Below are 15051 nucleotides of genomic sequence, written 5' to 3' on the forward strand. Positions count from 1 at the left end.
TTTTGTATGTCTGGGAGTTTTTACAAAAATAACATTACTCCATGTGCCAGTTATTTTTGCCTATATATTTAGCTAGAGCTCTTAAATGTGCTAATTGATAATAGCTATATAATGTGCAAATATTTCAAATGACAGCTGTCACCTAACTAAAAATAATAAAAATTCTACCAATTTGTGAACGAATTGCTTCCATTTGAAAGTCATTTCTTAAGTGTTTTTCTTTTTCGTTAGACGTGTGGTACTACAACATGGTGTTCTAGTGGTTTCAGTTTACAAAGTAATGATCTCCATGAACTCAAGTCTTTTACTTTTAAAAAGTCTATGTGTGGTCTGCACAGTGCGGGTGGCTTAGGTTTGCCCTTCCTTTATAAAAAAGTGAACATAACAAAACAAAAAAAAGAAAATAGTCTTAATAGTAAATTGAAGATATCTGCACCGGATAGTGTTAACAAAGATTGAAGAAAATATATGCAGTACTGTGTAATAGAATACTTCACTTATCAATGGCTATCATTTAAATATTGGATGTGAAAAATGTAAAAAGACTTTATGAAGGTGCTGTTAGATTCTGTTTTCCAAAATCAATGGAAGCTGAAGTACAGAGGCCAGATAAACAGTGGTTTGCCTGAAAAAATGTCAACTACATTAATGTATATTATTTCAAATATTTAATCATCTGTCTATGGAACAGTTTGTTTCTCTACCTAGTAACATAACATGATAATATACAGAACTATCATTTATTTCAAAGAGGCTTTTACATTAACAGTGTCTCTTTATATATGTAACATTTTCACCATTAAAATGTGTAATAATATTATTTCATAAATATTCTCTAAATTGGCAGATATCCTTTTAAAAATTAAAGAAAGACTAGAACTTTAATTATTTTTTTAAAAACAGCATTAACCAGTTAAAGTGTAATATATCCTCGGCTGAAACTGTATAATTCATGTATTTCACTCAATACTTGCTTACTTCATGGCCTACCCATTCCAAATCATCAGACTCACCTGTCCCTCGACCTACCAATTCCATTATTTAAAACATAAGTACAGGTGCTTAATGAAATAACAGTATTAAAATATTGTATCAATGCATCATTATATATATATTCAGTTATCCTAACTGTAAACTTACTTTACACATACACAAGACAACAGCTACATTTTAAACATATATATATATATATATATATATATATATATATATATATATATATATATATATATATATATATATATATATATATACATATACAAACCTTTTAAAATTATCCAAAGTAAAAGGTATGAATTATAAGAATACAATAATCTTTTCTCCAGTGAAAGTTTATAGTCTTTTTTTTTTTATTTTGTCATATATTTGTTTTCATAGTTTGAATTAATCATTTGGGTTTTACCAGGTGTGCCTCTGTTGTAACGTAATTTTTTCCATTCTAGCAGCACAGAAAACAATATATTTCTTGTAGAATTCAAGAGAGGGCAATTAATAGCTGTTAATACTTGTTTTCATTCCTTAGGTCAGCAATAATGTTCAGGATATCCCAACAGACCATACCATTCCCATTTTTACTATAAACAAGGTCCAATTAGCATCAGATGTAGGCAAAAAGATCGTAACTGGAAGAAAATGTAATGACCTTAATTTGTATTCCACTTCAGCCTGGTAAACCAAAATAATTCTGAAACTAAATGCTGAAAAAGGTGCCATTGAACTAAGTACATTTGTTTTACTATAAGGTACTGTACATTAATATCAGAGAAGAGTCTAGTATTATTTTTAAGGAAAAATATAACCCTGCTTTGACAGTGAGCATGAAATTGTATGGCATAAACAAAGCCATTGTGCCATCTGAGGAAGTAAAACTTCTGAACAAATTACAGAGAATTTCTTTCTTGAACTTGGTTTTGTGTAATAAAGTAAACATTTTCTGCTGTGTTCATTTATTGTGCAATACCAGCTCTTCTTACCATTAAGTTGTAAGTCTGAACACTGAGTAAGAGGATCCCCATTTCTGATGTCCTGTCGTCTTGTGCGTCTGAAATCAATCCAGAAAAATAGAAACGATTTTTATTAATAGTTAGTAAGAAGCAATACCTTGTTTTAATAAAATAAGCTGCATGTACAATAGGCTTATGAATCTGAAATTAACATGAAAGAAGACAAAGACAAAAAGAAAACAAAACAAATAAAAAAAATCACTTTTATTTAGTAACATTTTAACATATACTCAAAACAAAACTACAGATCACGCACTGTTGCATCTAATTTATTTATTCCTGTGAGTCCTTATTAAATTACTAAATTAATGAAATATACAGCCAACATGTAGACTGGCATAATATAATCATGTCACAAATTCATTTTTATTTGTAATTATGAAGCAAGCATAGCCTGTGATGATTTGCTTAATAAAATCCATGACAAATGAATGAGGTGTCTTTGAATCAAAACGTTCACTAATTTTATTCTGTGATGATTCTTAGAATGCTAAAGTTTTTGAATTTAACTGTAAAATAACCTGTTCAATTTATCATTGATGTTTAATGTTTTTTCACATACACAAACTAGTAATAAAAATAAGTATTTCTAAACCAGATATTATGATGTATTGTAGGAACAAAATACCTAATACTGAAATTGTACTATGTATTATTAATAATGCACATGAAGAAAAGAGCAATTTGGTGTAGCTTTAAATCTACAATCTTTAAATCTATAAATCTACATAAATCTAATTTAGTTTTTTAGATTTTATTTTGTAGTTTTGTTAAGCTGCAGCAAACATCCAGTTTAAGCTCTAAGAAAACAAATAGCTTTTGGCAACAAAGACTTGATTAGAAAGGTTAAGTTCATAAAATATTTATTTAAATGTAAAATACTCTGACAATCATGTAAATAATTAGCTTCCGAAAGCCTGTCATTATGTCAGTCGGGCCAATTTGGCACATCAGTCGTCATCATGGCTAATTGGTCAGCTTGAGTGTCATTGCTTAAGCAGTGCTGCATGAAAGCCAGGAAGAAGCAGTCAGGCAAGGAGAGTTAATCGGAGGACACAGCTATTTAGTTTGTCTACTCCTTCTAAATGCAACTGGACAAGTCAAATATAATTTTCTATTCAGAAGTGTAGACAGTATCATTTATTTTATTTTATTTTTTTTTGGTGTAAGAAAAAATGTGACATTGTATTTAGTGCCTAGTAGTTTTGCAAAACATCTGAGCAAACAAACAGTCATGTTTATGTAAAAAGCTTTGAGCAGTACTGAGTGAATTAATATAAAATATGCCTTCATGTAGTTGGACTTTAATAAAGTAGCTTGAAATAGGAATTACCTAAAATTTCGTGTTACAGTTCTGATGTATAATTATAAAACAGTATAATAAAACTTTTTAAAGCTTTTTATATTTTTTCATTGGAAAATATTACACCAGAATTTTCAGTCAAATAGCTATCCACTTTCATGGTAAAAATAAAAGACTGCTTTTAACTTTTATGTTTCAAGAAAATTTGCATTTGCCAAGCTTGTAATAATTCTGAATACCTAATATAGTGCTGCTGAGATAATTTACAAGCTGTGCCAAATATACTTTTTAAGGCCCACCTTGACTTTACATAACATATTTTTGGGTAATGTGTTGGTAAAAAAACATAAGAAAAAAAAAATAAAATCCCAAGCTGCCTCGAGCGGCAAAGTAATTTGACCAATTTTCCCTTTCACTTACTGATATATTTTTGTCATGTGGGGTGTCATTTCATAGAATAGATGTCTGTAGATATGACAATATAATGTGAACATTTTATAGTACTGTATAAGCTTGATTAAACTGTAGCTTCTGTGTTTAAGAGTTTACACAGCAGTATTACAGGCACAGGGTGTTTTAAGTGTGAGGGTAATTAAGTTACCAAGTAGAACTGTTGAAAGATATCCATTTATACTGTTCATGCATTGATTTTCTAACCTGTATATTCAGTTCAGTGTTGCAGGAAGCTGGTGCATATAATGGTAGCACTGGGCACAACACAGTGACCAATCCTTCATCACTAGGCTCGCTCCTGCATTCCACCGTACACACACCAGGTCAGCTCATTGTTATCAGTTAAGCTAACACGCAGGTCTTGAAAATGTGGGTGGAAATCCAGAGTACCCTGAGAAATACACAAAGACATGGAGAATGGACTGACCCAACAAAGATGAATCTGGAGTTGTGAAGTAGCAGCTCTAACCACTACACCATCAAACTGTCATATCAAAAGTAGCACCTTGGGGAATTACTTGTATTTTGGAACCATTATGCAAATAACAATTAATGAGCCATCTCCAGAGAAAGCTTTCACTAAAAACAGCCACTATTCACACATTTTAGCAAGCAATACTAACCAACTGATCCTGTTTGGTTCAGGGAATAGTTTTAAATGACAAAAAGATTTGAAAGTTACTATAAGTGGTTATAATCTCCAGTTAGTCCTTTGTGTTCAGCTCTGACAGAGAAAATCGAAAAATGCTGTCATGTATTGCATTAACTTGTCATAATAGTAAGTAACCTCACATGAAAAATCACTTTATGGACTATCTAGCAATTCAAATTCCATTTTGTGTTCATTCCCTTAGATGAGGGCAGCACATTATTGTTCATTTGTTTGAAGAATACAGCATAACCTCCAAAGGTAAGTTCTATATGTTCTACAAGAAAGTACTTCTTTCTTTAACACCAGAATCCCTCAAGCCTACAAAAAAGTCATAATTCTGGGCCACCTTAAAATCCTTCGCACCTCTCCATTACCATCGTTTTGCAAATGTGTTGATCAGCACAAGCTTTAAGCAGCCTACTATTCCATCCCCCCACTGCCGCAGCTCAAGTCGGAGAAAAAATTCTCCCAGCTCAAGTCTGTTTATCTGGGTGTGAGGTGTCTGGAATTGTATAGGGTAAATAATACCTCGTTATCTGGAACACATGCATTTTATGTGTGTTCCGTGTCCACAACGAACTAGGTAAATGTAGGATGACAGGAAATGTGAGGCAAGAAATGTTAAACACATAGCTAAAACAGAAACTTTTTTCATGTTCTACTAATAATTGGCCAAATGCTGACGTGAAGTGTATAATGTGTGAAGACTGAAGTCCATATATCAAACATTTTCATGAAAGGTACAAGTATAACCAAACAAATGTGCTTTATTCAAGAATATAACCAAAAAAATCGGGATAAGGTACGATGCCGACACGACCGCTTGGCTGTTGCAGAGGTAAAAACTGCTGACTCATAATCAAAAGGTTGTGGGTTCCATTCCAGCTCCTTCCTAGCTTTACCGTTTTGAGTAGTGACCTGCTATTATTGTTACTATTATAGAATAAAAAACATACATTTGATTTGAGTCAGTAATAGTCAGTGTAAATTTATGATACTTGTAAAGGTTAGCCCTGCAAGAAAAATCCAGTCACACATAAGAACAACGCACCTGCACCAGGTGTAAAGGCGAAAGATGGCACCATTTGGATGTAACAACAGGTTGGGTGTCATCCTACCAGTAAATTTGGCACACACATGTCCTTCAACGAAACAGCAGGGTCTACAGAGCTTGCCAAGGTATCGTGCAAAGTTCCATTTGCAATTATGTTTTTTGATGGTCTTTATGTGAAAAACATTTATATGTTACTTATATAAAAGCCACATCAAATGTTGTTTACCTATATTTATTTACTTAACTGCCTACAGCATAAAGTCAAAGTAGACTGCAGAGCTTCCTGTGTTTGATTGACATAGGCATGCTGACAAAGTACATGTGCAATACCACTCCTTATTTAGGAAAAGATCAGTTACGAAAAGTGCTTTGGTCTCTTCTATCTGGAGCTATACACACTTCAGTACGCGAGCAATGGTACCGAGAATGCAGTCAGATGTCCTCTTTTTGGGCACATACACTGCCAGCATGGCACTGGCAGATCTACACACTAGCATGGAGAGTTGCACCTTGGTGATTTGTGAAATGAATGTCTATTGTGGAAAAAAACAATTGTTCCTGCATGAATCTCTGAAAGCAGTTCACCACTGCCGAGTAACAAGTAGTAGTTAATTCTAATTACCTTATTTACTTCTTACAGATCAATACACACTATAACTTTTCTTTCTTTCTTTTGGTTTACCACTATTGTTAAGACAAATTTTAATGCATCAAATTATTTAGCTATATTATGTTCGTATAGAACAGGTTGTCTCACTAGCAGTGGATATCTTTACAGTTATTGCTATGCAGATATAAAATGAGGACTCCATTTTGCTTCAGTCACACATCCAGTAGCAAAATCAATAATAGTACTGTTGTTAGGCATGTGTGACTAAGGAACATATCAGTGGTCTTAACCTGGTAGGAACAGCAGATGATAAGAGTGTTGGGACACCATTATTAACAGCCTTTCCCTTTTTAGAGAAGAGGAAGAGAACCACAAGGAGTTATGCTCTTTCCACTATTTAAGAATAAAGTGGACAGGAAATTTGGGTTCAATATAGAACTTGCATTTAAAAAAGACAGCACTGTGTCCTTGGAAGTACTATATCCAGGCTGAGAAGGCTGCTATTTAGACAAACAACTTCCTTTTGATTTTGCATTCTAGAGAATCTGCTACGGACCCAAGCACTTTACATTGTAGGGGGTCTCGAACTCAGATCTTGGAGTGCTACTGTGGCTGTAGGTTTTCATTCCAACCCTTTTCTTAGTTAGTGACCAGTTTTTTGCTGCTAATTAACTTCTTTTCCCTTCTTTTAATTTTAATTGATATGATTTTTAGGATTCAGTCCTCTGAATTGTTTAATTTATTTCCTTTTAATGACACTCAAACATAAATGGGATATCAAGTAATCCAACAGATAATCAGCTAAGCCAGGGCCTGAAACTCCAACCAGTTTCTTATTTAGAAGATGATTCTTGCTGTCAATAAGCCCATTACTTAATTCTATGCTTTGCTGGTGCCCTCATTCCATCACACCAGACATTTCCAAAACTGTTGCATTTCTTTTTTCTAAGAGCACCATTAAAATGTTTTGTGAACCTGAGCAGATCAACTAAATTTAATAGAGGGTACCTGCATGCAGTACAAGTAAACCTTAGCTTAAATTAAAAATACAGAGAGTAGTACCCACAGTGGGGATATTTCTGTATAGAAACATACTAAGAGTAAGCTCTTCTTTTTAATTTTTCTATATACTTTGCTAAGGTACATAGAAAAATGTTCATGTAAGCATGTTTGCTTATTTAAGTGTTGAAATTCTTAAAGAGAGATCTAAATTACATAAATAAAATTCTTTTCATTCACTTAATCATTTTCAGAACCTACTTCTTCATTGTATTGTATAATGATACAGGTTTACCCTGCCAAAACACAGGAAGCAGCCCAAGAAGTCCTTTTGCGGAACTCACTCAAGAAAATACCTACACCCATTTCAGGCAGGAGTTTAGAGGCTCTGATTTTACCTGATGTGCATGTGTTTGGAATATAGGAGGGAACCAGTGTAACACTATGCATTAAGCATTAGAAAATCAGAAAAGCTATGTTTACACTATCACATAAATTTACATCAAAATTGAAAACGCATTTATTGCAATATTTTGTTTTTCACATGATCAACAAACAAAGTGTTGTGATGTGTCCCAGTTCACCATGTCCTGTTTGACCTGAACCAAACCAAATCAGAGCATCTAATATGGAAAACTGTCTTACATGTGTATATATGGAAAACACCTGGGATCTTGAAGAAAATGCTATAACATGAAAAAGTAAAGTAGCATCTGCAATGTAATCAAGATGCCTCAGATGTAACTACATGTGGTGTTACGGGTCCACAGCTCCCATCAGGAAGGCCAGTTTTAAATAAATAATCGCAGCACTTGTGGCTTAGTGAGGGGGCGTGGTTGTGTGGCTGAAGCAGGTCTTGGGCGTTTTCTCACCTAAGTGCACAGTAATTGTTCCCAGGAGCTGCTGATTGCCAAAGCTGCCACTTCATCTTCATAAATAGAAGCGCGAGGCGGCTAAGGTAAAAAGAAAAAAGGAGAAGAGAAAAGAAAACGGAGGTTGCAGGAGTGTGGAAGGAAGCAGTATAGAGCAAGAACCGGTGTGAGCAAGCAAGCGAGAGAGTGAGAGCGAGCGAGCATGTGCTCGCAGGTAGGCAGGCAGGCAGATGGACTGTGAGCCCTAGCAGGAGTGTTTGGCCGACAATCAGTGGGGCAGAGGAAGCGGTTGCTCCAGCTCAGCTAACTAGGAGCTGGAGTGACCGGTGAAGAAGGACGACTAGCCGCAAATGGCCGAGAAGGCAGCGGGAGTCGGGACTTGGGACGTGGATTCCCCAGCGTGAGAGCCCTGGTCGTTGGGGATCCCAAGCTGCTGTTTGGTGGAGCCTACCGGAGCCAGGGATCGGTGAGGCGAACCGACTAGCAGAAGTAGGCAGAGAACATCAGCTGGTGATAGGGCGAGCCCGTATGGGAGAAGCAGGGGAGCCGCCAGGTAAAAGACACCAGGCTTTGGGTTTTAAAAGGACTGCTGGATTATTTATTTAATGACTTTTTGGAAGGCACTGCACTATTTATTGGAATATTGTTTTGATTTGATTTTAATAAACGCACTTTTGCACTACAGTAATCCCTCACTATATCGCGCTTCGCCTTTTGCGGCTTCACTCCATCGCAGATTTTATATGTAAGCATATTTAAATATATATCGCGGATTTTTTGCTGGTTCGCGGATTTCTGCGGACAATGGGTCTTTTAATTTCTGGTACATGCTTCCTCAGTTGGTTTGCCCAGTTGATTTCATACAAGGGACGCTATTGGCAGATGGCTGAGAAGCTACCCAGCTTACTTTTCTCCCTCTCTTGCGCTGACTTTCTCTGATCCTGACGTAGGGGGGACTGAGCAGGGGGGGCTGTTCACACACCTAGACGATACGGACGTTCATCTAAAAATGCTGAAAGATTATCTTCACGTTGCTATCTTTTGTGCAGCTGCTTCGTGAAGCGACATGCTGCACGGTGCTTCGCATACTTAAAAGCTCGAAGGGCACGTATTGATTTTTGATTGAAAAACAAACTCTGTCTCTCTCTATCTCTCCCTCTCTCTCTATCTCTCTCTCTTTGTCTGCTCCTGACGGAGGGGGTGTGAGCTGCCGCCTTCAACAGCTTTGTGCCGCGGTGCTTCGCATACTTAAAAGCCAAACAGTCCTATTGATTTGTTTGCTTTTCTCTATCTCTGTGACATGATCTGCTCCTGACGCGCACTCCTTTGAAGAGGAAGATATGTTTGCATTCTTTTAATTGTGAGACGGAACTGTCATCTCTGTCTTGTCATGGAGCACAGTTTTAAACTTTTGAAAAAGAGACAAATGTTTGTTTGCAGTGTTTGAATAACGTTCCTGTCTCTCTACAACCTCCTGTGTTTCTGCGCAAATCTGTGACCCAAGCATGACAATATAAAAATAGCCATATAAACATATGGTTTCTACTTCGCGGATTTTCTTATTTCGCGGGTGGCTCTGGAACGCAACCCCCATGATGGAGGAGGGATTCCTGTATTACACCATCCCCTTGCTCCATTTGTTATGCCTCACTGCCAAGCTCATCGGTAACATTACCGATGGTGAAGGGTTCAAGGGCTCCCGGACAGACAATGGGAGCATGCAGCGAACCCGCATCGTCACACTATATCCTGATCCAAATCTTTCATACAGAAGAAGAATTAACATTTCAAGAATGAAGCATATATACTACATCATTTCCAGGGAAAATGGTATTGATATCCTGGTCAAATGCTGGCCAATTTTTAAACATGTAAATGTCCATAGTGATTGAAGTGTTAACAAAACTATGTTTCTTTGAGCTGTGAGGCAGCAGCATTAAGTAATGTGGCACCATGCGTCTCCAAAAATAAACAGGCAACACAAAAAAGATTTTTCTTCTTTTGTTTTATATATATCTACTTAACTTTCAGGAGGTATCTTTGACTGTGACACCATTCACAACCTCTGTAAACATTACATTTTTTGAGAACAAAATTAGAGGATTCTGCTGCTTTCTGGCCAATAATTCCTAAAAATGACATTTAAACTAAGGTTTGCACTTTACTTCCTATTAAACCTATTGCAGATAAAGTTTTGTTTTTCTCTCCCCAGAAGACTGATGAAAATTTCCTGTTATTTTAGCCTGTTCTCTCCACTTAAAATTCTTTAATATAGATGGAGTCTGCCTCTTGACAATTGCCCCGTCTGCTTGAAGCTTATCTATTGTCTAAACTGACTACTGTTAGGACTGTGAGTGACAAAATAGTTGCATCAGTTCATTTATATATTGTTAGGCGTAATAAAATTTCTCATGTGTCATGAAGATAACAGCTTACATATTTGTGGTAGTTATGATGTTGCCATTATGCTAAAACCCCCACCTGATCAATATTAAAAGAAATTACATGAATGCACTATTAACCAGTTTTTTGTCTCACAAGCACCACATACACTAAAGAATATTATTTACTATGTTTGATACATAAAGCACTCATGAACTGTATACAGTATATCCACGTATGTAGATAATAACATGTACACTGGCAACAGCTTGAAGTATTCTAATATACAAAAACATTTGTTTCATTTTAGCAAGGAAGCACACTGTAGCTAGAATAGGACATGTTTATTCAGTGACATTTACCCCATGTCTTTGAAATGTGGGTGTCCTAAAATGGCTACTGATCTAGAATCATTTACATAAACAAAAGGCCCATAAAAGACATACTGCAATTTTAAAGAAACAAAAAACAAAAAAAAAATTTCTCCGCTCCTTTAGCTAACATTTTACATTAGTTACAACTTATCATTCATTTAATCACGCGGTAAATAATACACCAAGAAAACTATGCATGAAAAAAAATGTTTATATGCAACAAACCACAGAATGTCCAAAACTAGTTGCTTTGCTTGAATTATATATACATCTTAACCTTATATTATTTGTTATCATTAGGTATTAATACATTACTAGTGGATTGATAGTTTAGGATTACTGTGGCAGAAGGATTACTGACATAATTTACTATTGTTACTAAACATTATATAGTATTACTATACATATATATGGAAGGCATGCATATATATATAAATAGCACAAAAAATAAGTGACTGTCTTAGGCGTACACAATGAGTCAGAGGCTGTGATTGACCTGTCAAACCTGCAGCTTAACGTCCAGAAACCTAGTTGTTACAGCACAGTGCCTACCTAACAAAGGGTCATGAATATAATAGGAGCGTACACTAATGACCAGAGAGCTCTTCTGAATGGTGGTGTGTGTGCAAAGGTAGGAAATACTAGAAGATGACAATCAGTTTAAATAAGGAAAACACTTGTGGAAAAATTAGAACCTTGCTGCCTATTACAAAGAGAAGATACGTTTACAAAATTCTATATCATATCTGTCTTTTCATTTAGATAGAATTGGAGATTTTTTAATAAATATTTCATGGGGTCACCAGAGGGATTTTGAATTACTATCTCTGAAACTGAGAACGGCTTGAGTCTAGAGCTGGGATATGAGTTGCTGGATGGGCTCAGTTTGTATAGAGTTATAGAAACCTGAACAAGGAAGGGAATGATTTGAAGTTGCATGAGAAAACTTTATTTTTGTTGACTGTTTTGGGGTGAGTGTCTAGGAGAGCTACATCACCTGTACCGCAGTGATGGGAAACTGTGATAGTCAAATCCAGCAGGTGCCTTCTTTGTTACTTGGTTTTTTTCCCTGGATATACTGTATATTATTATATGTATGTGTCTTGCTAAGAGTAGCACCCAGTAAAGAGCTTAAAGTAATAATAAAGTGAAAGGGTTTCCCAAATAAATATAATTGACTTAAATGTAAGTATTTCAATTGGTTATTTAAGTTGAAATGTACAGTCTAAAATGCTTCCTAAACATTAAAAAGAAAAAAAAGTTTAGCTATTGTGCTCTGTGTCACAAAATATGTATTATTTTGCCTCTTCAGATGTATACAAATACATAATCTATGTGTATTTATGTAAGAAACTGACTGCAGACAAGTATACATATTATTTATTAATCATTTTAGTGTCTTTGGTTCATACATCACAATCTTTACAGTTTTTTGCATCCAAATAGTCTTTATTTCTGGAAAAGTTAAATTTAACAACCCCTTAACTACATTCTATGTTAACGTCAAGTACAACTCTCTGACAAGTCATTTACAACCTAATTGTGTGACCATGAGAGACATCCTTAACATGTTTTTTTCTATATTACATTGTGGAGGAAACATAAAATGCTTTTAACAAATGAAGTGGCAAGACTAAACTACATGATCACATTGTATAATACTGTCCAGTCCTACATATGCCAGTCATATTTGTTTAGAAAACTTTTTTTTTGTGATAGTTATAATATCAAAATCTCACCTGAAGTAGCATCATATAGCACACTTGTAATGAAGCAGTTTTGACTTTCCAATAAATAAACAATGTAATTTTGCATTGTGGGTAGAAACCAACAGTAAGTCAAAACTCCATAAAGGAAGCACACCTCACCATGGGAAAAATATGCAAACTTAATTCACAGATTAATTTCGAGAATTACCAGACATTTTGTAGTATAAGATATTTTTCCCCAAATAATTTATCTTCTATCCATCCATCTATTTTCCAACCTGCTGAATCTGAACACAGGGTCACGGGAGTCTGCTGGAGCCAATCCCAGCCAACACAGGGCACAAGGCAGGAACCAATCCCGGGCAGGGTGCCAACCCACCGCAGATAATTTATCTTACTTAATAGTAATATATTAATTGTAAAATCTACTATATAATAAAACACTAAGGTTTGTGCGTCTAGCCCCTCGGAGCAATCTGACTAGTCAGTATGGCTTTGGTGATGCGATGAAAGAGGAAGTGCAAGTGTGAGATGCACCAGGAGGAATAAAGGTGCACACTGGGAGAGTTATCCTCAAACACAGAAAGTATAAAACCAGACAGGAAATGAGAAAGTTGCCTCAAAAATAATGACAGAGTTTGATAAGCAGGCTTTATAGGAACCTGCTCAAGAGATGTTCACACACACATACGAATACATAGGAAAGGCACTGAAGATACACGTAGGGTAAGAGACAGCAAATATTTTTAAATTATTATACTACCTGTCTTTGACAAATACTATGGTTAGTGATAAATAAAATGCTATACTTTATGAGAAAATACTAATTGATTTTTTTTTACAAATAATATTTTTCTACAAATATTTAAATGACAAAACTGCATGTTGTAGTCTTTCAAAGAACATATGTCAGTTTGCTGAGCTCTGTTCTATTCAGTAAAACCAGAAATTACGGATACAGCTATTACATTCTAAAGAATATAAAAACTTGTTTTAATGCAATGTGGGTGTAATTACTAGGAATTTATAAATAAAGGACAACAAACCACATCAAAATCCACTTCATGTTCAATTCCTACTCCTGAGGAAGTATGATGTATTTAGATGTGAAACACATTTTCTTGCCATGCATTCAAAAGGAATTCTAATCTGTTTCTTTTTTGGGGGTCTTAAATAAATATTTTGATTCACCACTTGTTAGTTCCTGTGGTGAATTCTTTCACTGGACTACAAGAATAATATTACATTGATTAATGATGAAATTGTGGTTATCAAACGTACCTTTTTGCTGTCGGGAAATATCGTGAGCATTCAGTGCCATCCCAGGCACAGTAGGGGTCTCTGGCTAAACAACACTCCGCACAAGCCTTTCCATAGACATTACATCGATGCAAGGGCATCTGAGAGACTCCAATTGCTGATCCAAGGTACAACTGTTGCTGTGAAAGGAAACATTTATTATCATTATTTTTATTGTAAATTATGTAACTGACCTTAGGCATACCATACATTTGCTTTCACTATTCTTATATGTGAAGCACATGTTACAAAAAATGTTTAGAATAGTGCTTGATCAGAGCTTTATCTTAAACATGTACTCCTTTGGGATTAAAAGACTGTACTCTGCAGCTAAAAGGGCATGTACTGTAATGCGATCAGGATTCTAGCCTTGAATATAAATTCATAACAAAAGTGCTGTTCTTGCACTTGAGAGGGTTAGAGTGCAACAATTATGGTATTAAGCTGCAAGGATGTTCACTGAAGCTTAACCAAAACTCATTTTTCAAGATTTGTCAGAAAAAAAATAGTTGCTGAAAACTATTCATTGACTCTGAATTAACAAGGAATGTTCACTTTATTAGCCACTATTAATTGTTCATCATGAATAAAACAGCATTGAAAAGAATGTAAATAATTTCATTTTTATTTTGTAAAGTGAATAATAGAAAATTAGATCATGCCATGGCATATGTGCATACTGTGCATATAAAGGACTTTCTGTGCGCTCAAGATTTGGAGCAGGAGGTCCAGGCCACATTTAATAAATACCTTTTAAATAATGAGAGTTTTGTAATAGTTATGAGCAATGTCTGAAATAAAAAGTGAAGCAAGACAACAATTAAACTGAGTTTAGTCTATGCTCTTAATTAAATATAAGGTCACTGAAGTGTTACCAACTATTTTTCACTTTTGAGATATATTTTTCCACATCAATAAAAACATGGTTTTAGCTCAAGCAAGATTTTTAAAAAGTGAAGTATTTATTTTTTATTTTATAAAGCTTTATTAAAAGTAAAAATACTCTTTAGACAAAGGAGAGAGACACAGAGTGGGAGAATATACTGTATTATTAAAATAACATAAAATTATCAAACCCAGCAATCCAATGTGTTGGAGAACGTTATTTATCATGTTTAATATTGTACTATTTGCAATAAATTAAAATATAAGGCATGTAAGGTGACTAAGTGGTGACAAATTGGGAAACACATGGTAGTAGGTCCAGTACTTAATGTGGGACTGTGAGCAAGTCAGTTAACATGTCAGATATCCAGCAATGACAAATGTAAATTTGATAAATTTGTACAGCACAAAATTGCATTTCTAGAAGTTCTTTGGGAGGTTGTAATCATGAAAGGC

At 35.1% G+C, this 15051-nt stretch overlaps 1 protein-coding gene across 3 annotated transcripts in view; it reads right to left on the reverse strand.

Annotated features, from left to right (window-relative positions):
• Positions 1-15051, reverse strand: part of sema3ab (sema domain, immunoglobulin domain (Ig), short basic domain, secreted, (semaphorin) 3Ab) — a 453520-nt gene that overhangs the window by 137003 nt on the left and 301466 nt on the right. For all 3 annotated transcript variants that reach the window (XR_007933636.1, XM_051919816.1, XM_028814974.2), the window contains 2 exons: positions 13693-13850; positions 1974-2041 (listed from right to left, as the gene is read on the reverse strand). Coding sequence is in view for 2 of the 3 variants with exons in the window: in XM_051919816.1 (XP_051775776.1) it covers positions 1974-2041; positions 13693-13850 (226 nt within the window). In the remaining variant the exon portion in view is untranslated. The remainder of the gene's footprint in view (positions 1-1973; positions 2042-13692; positions 13851-15051) is intronic.

This window comes from Erpetoichthys calabaricus, chromosome 1 (genome assembly GCF_900747795.2).
Source record: "Erpetoichthys calabaricus chromosome 1, fErpCal1.3, whole genome shotgun sequence".
NCBI classification, from domain to species: domain Eukaryota; kingdom Metazoa; phylum Chordata; class Cladistia; order Polypteriformes; family Polypteridae; genus Erpetoichthys; species Erpetoichthys calabaricus.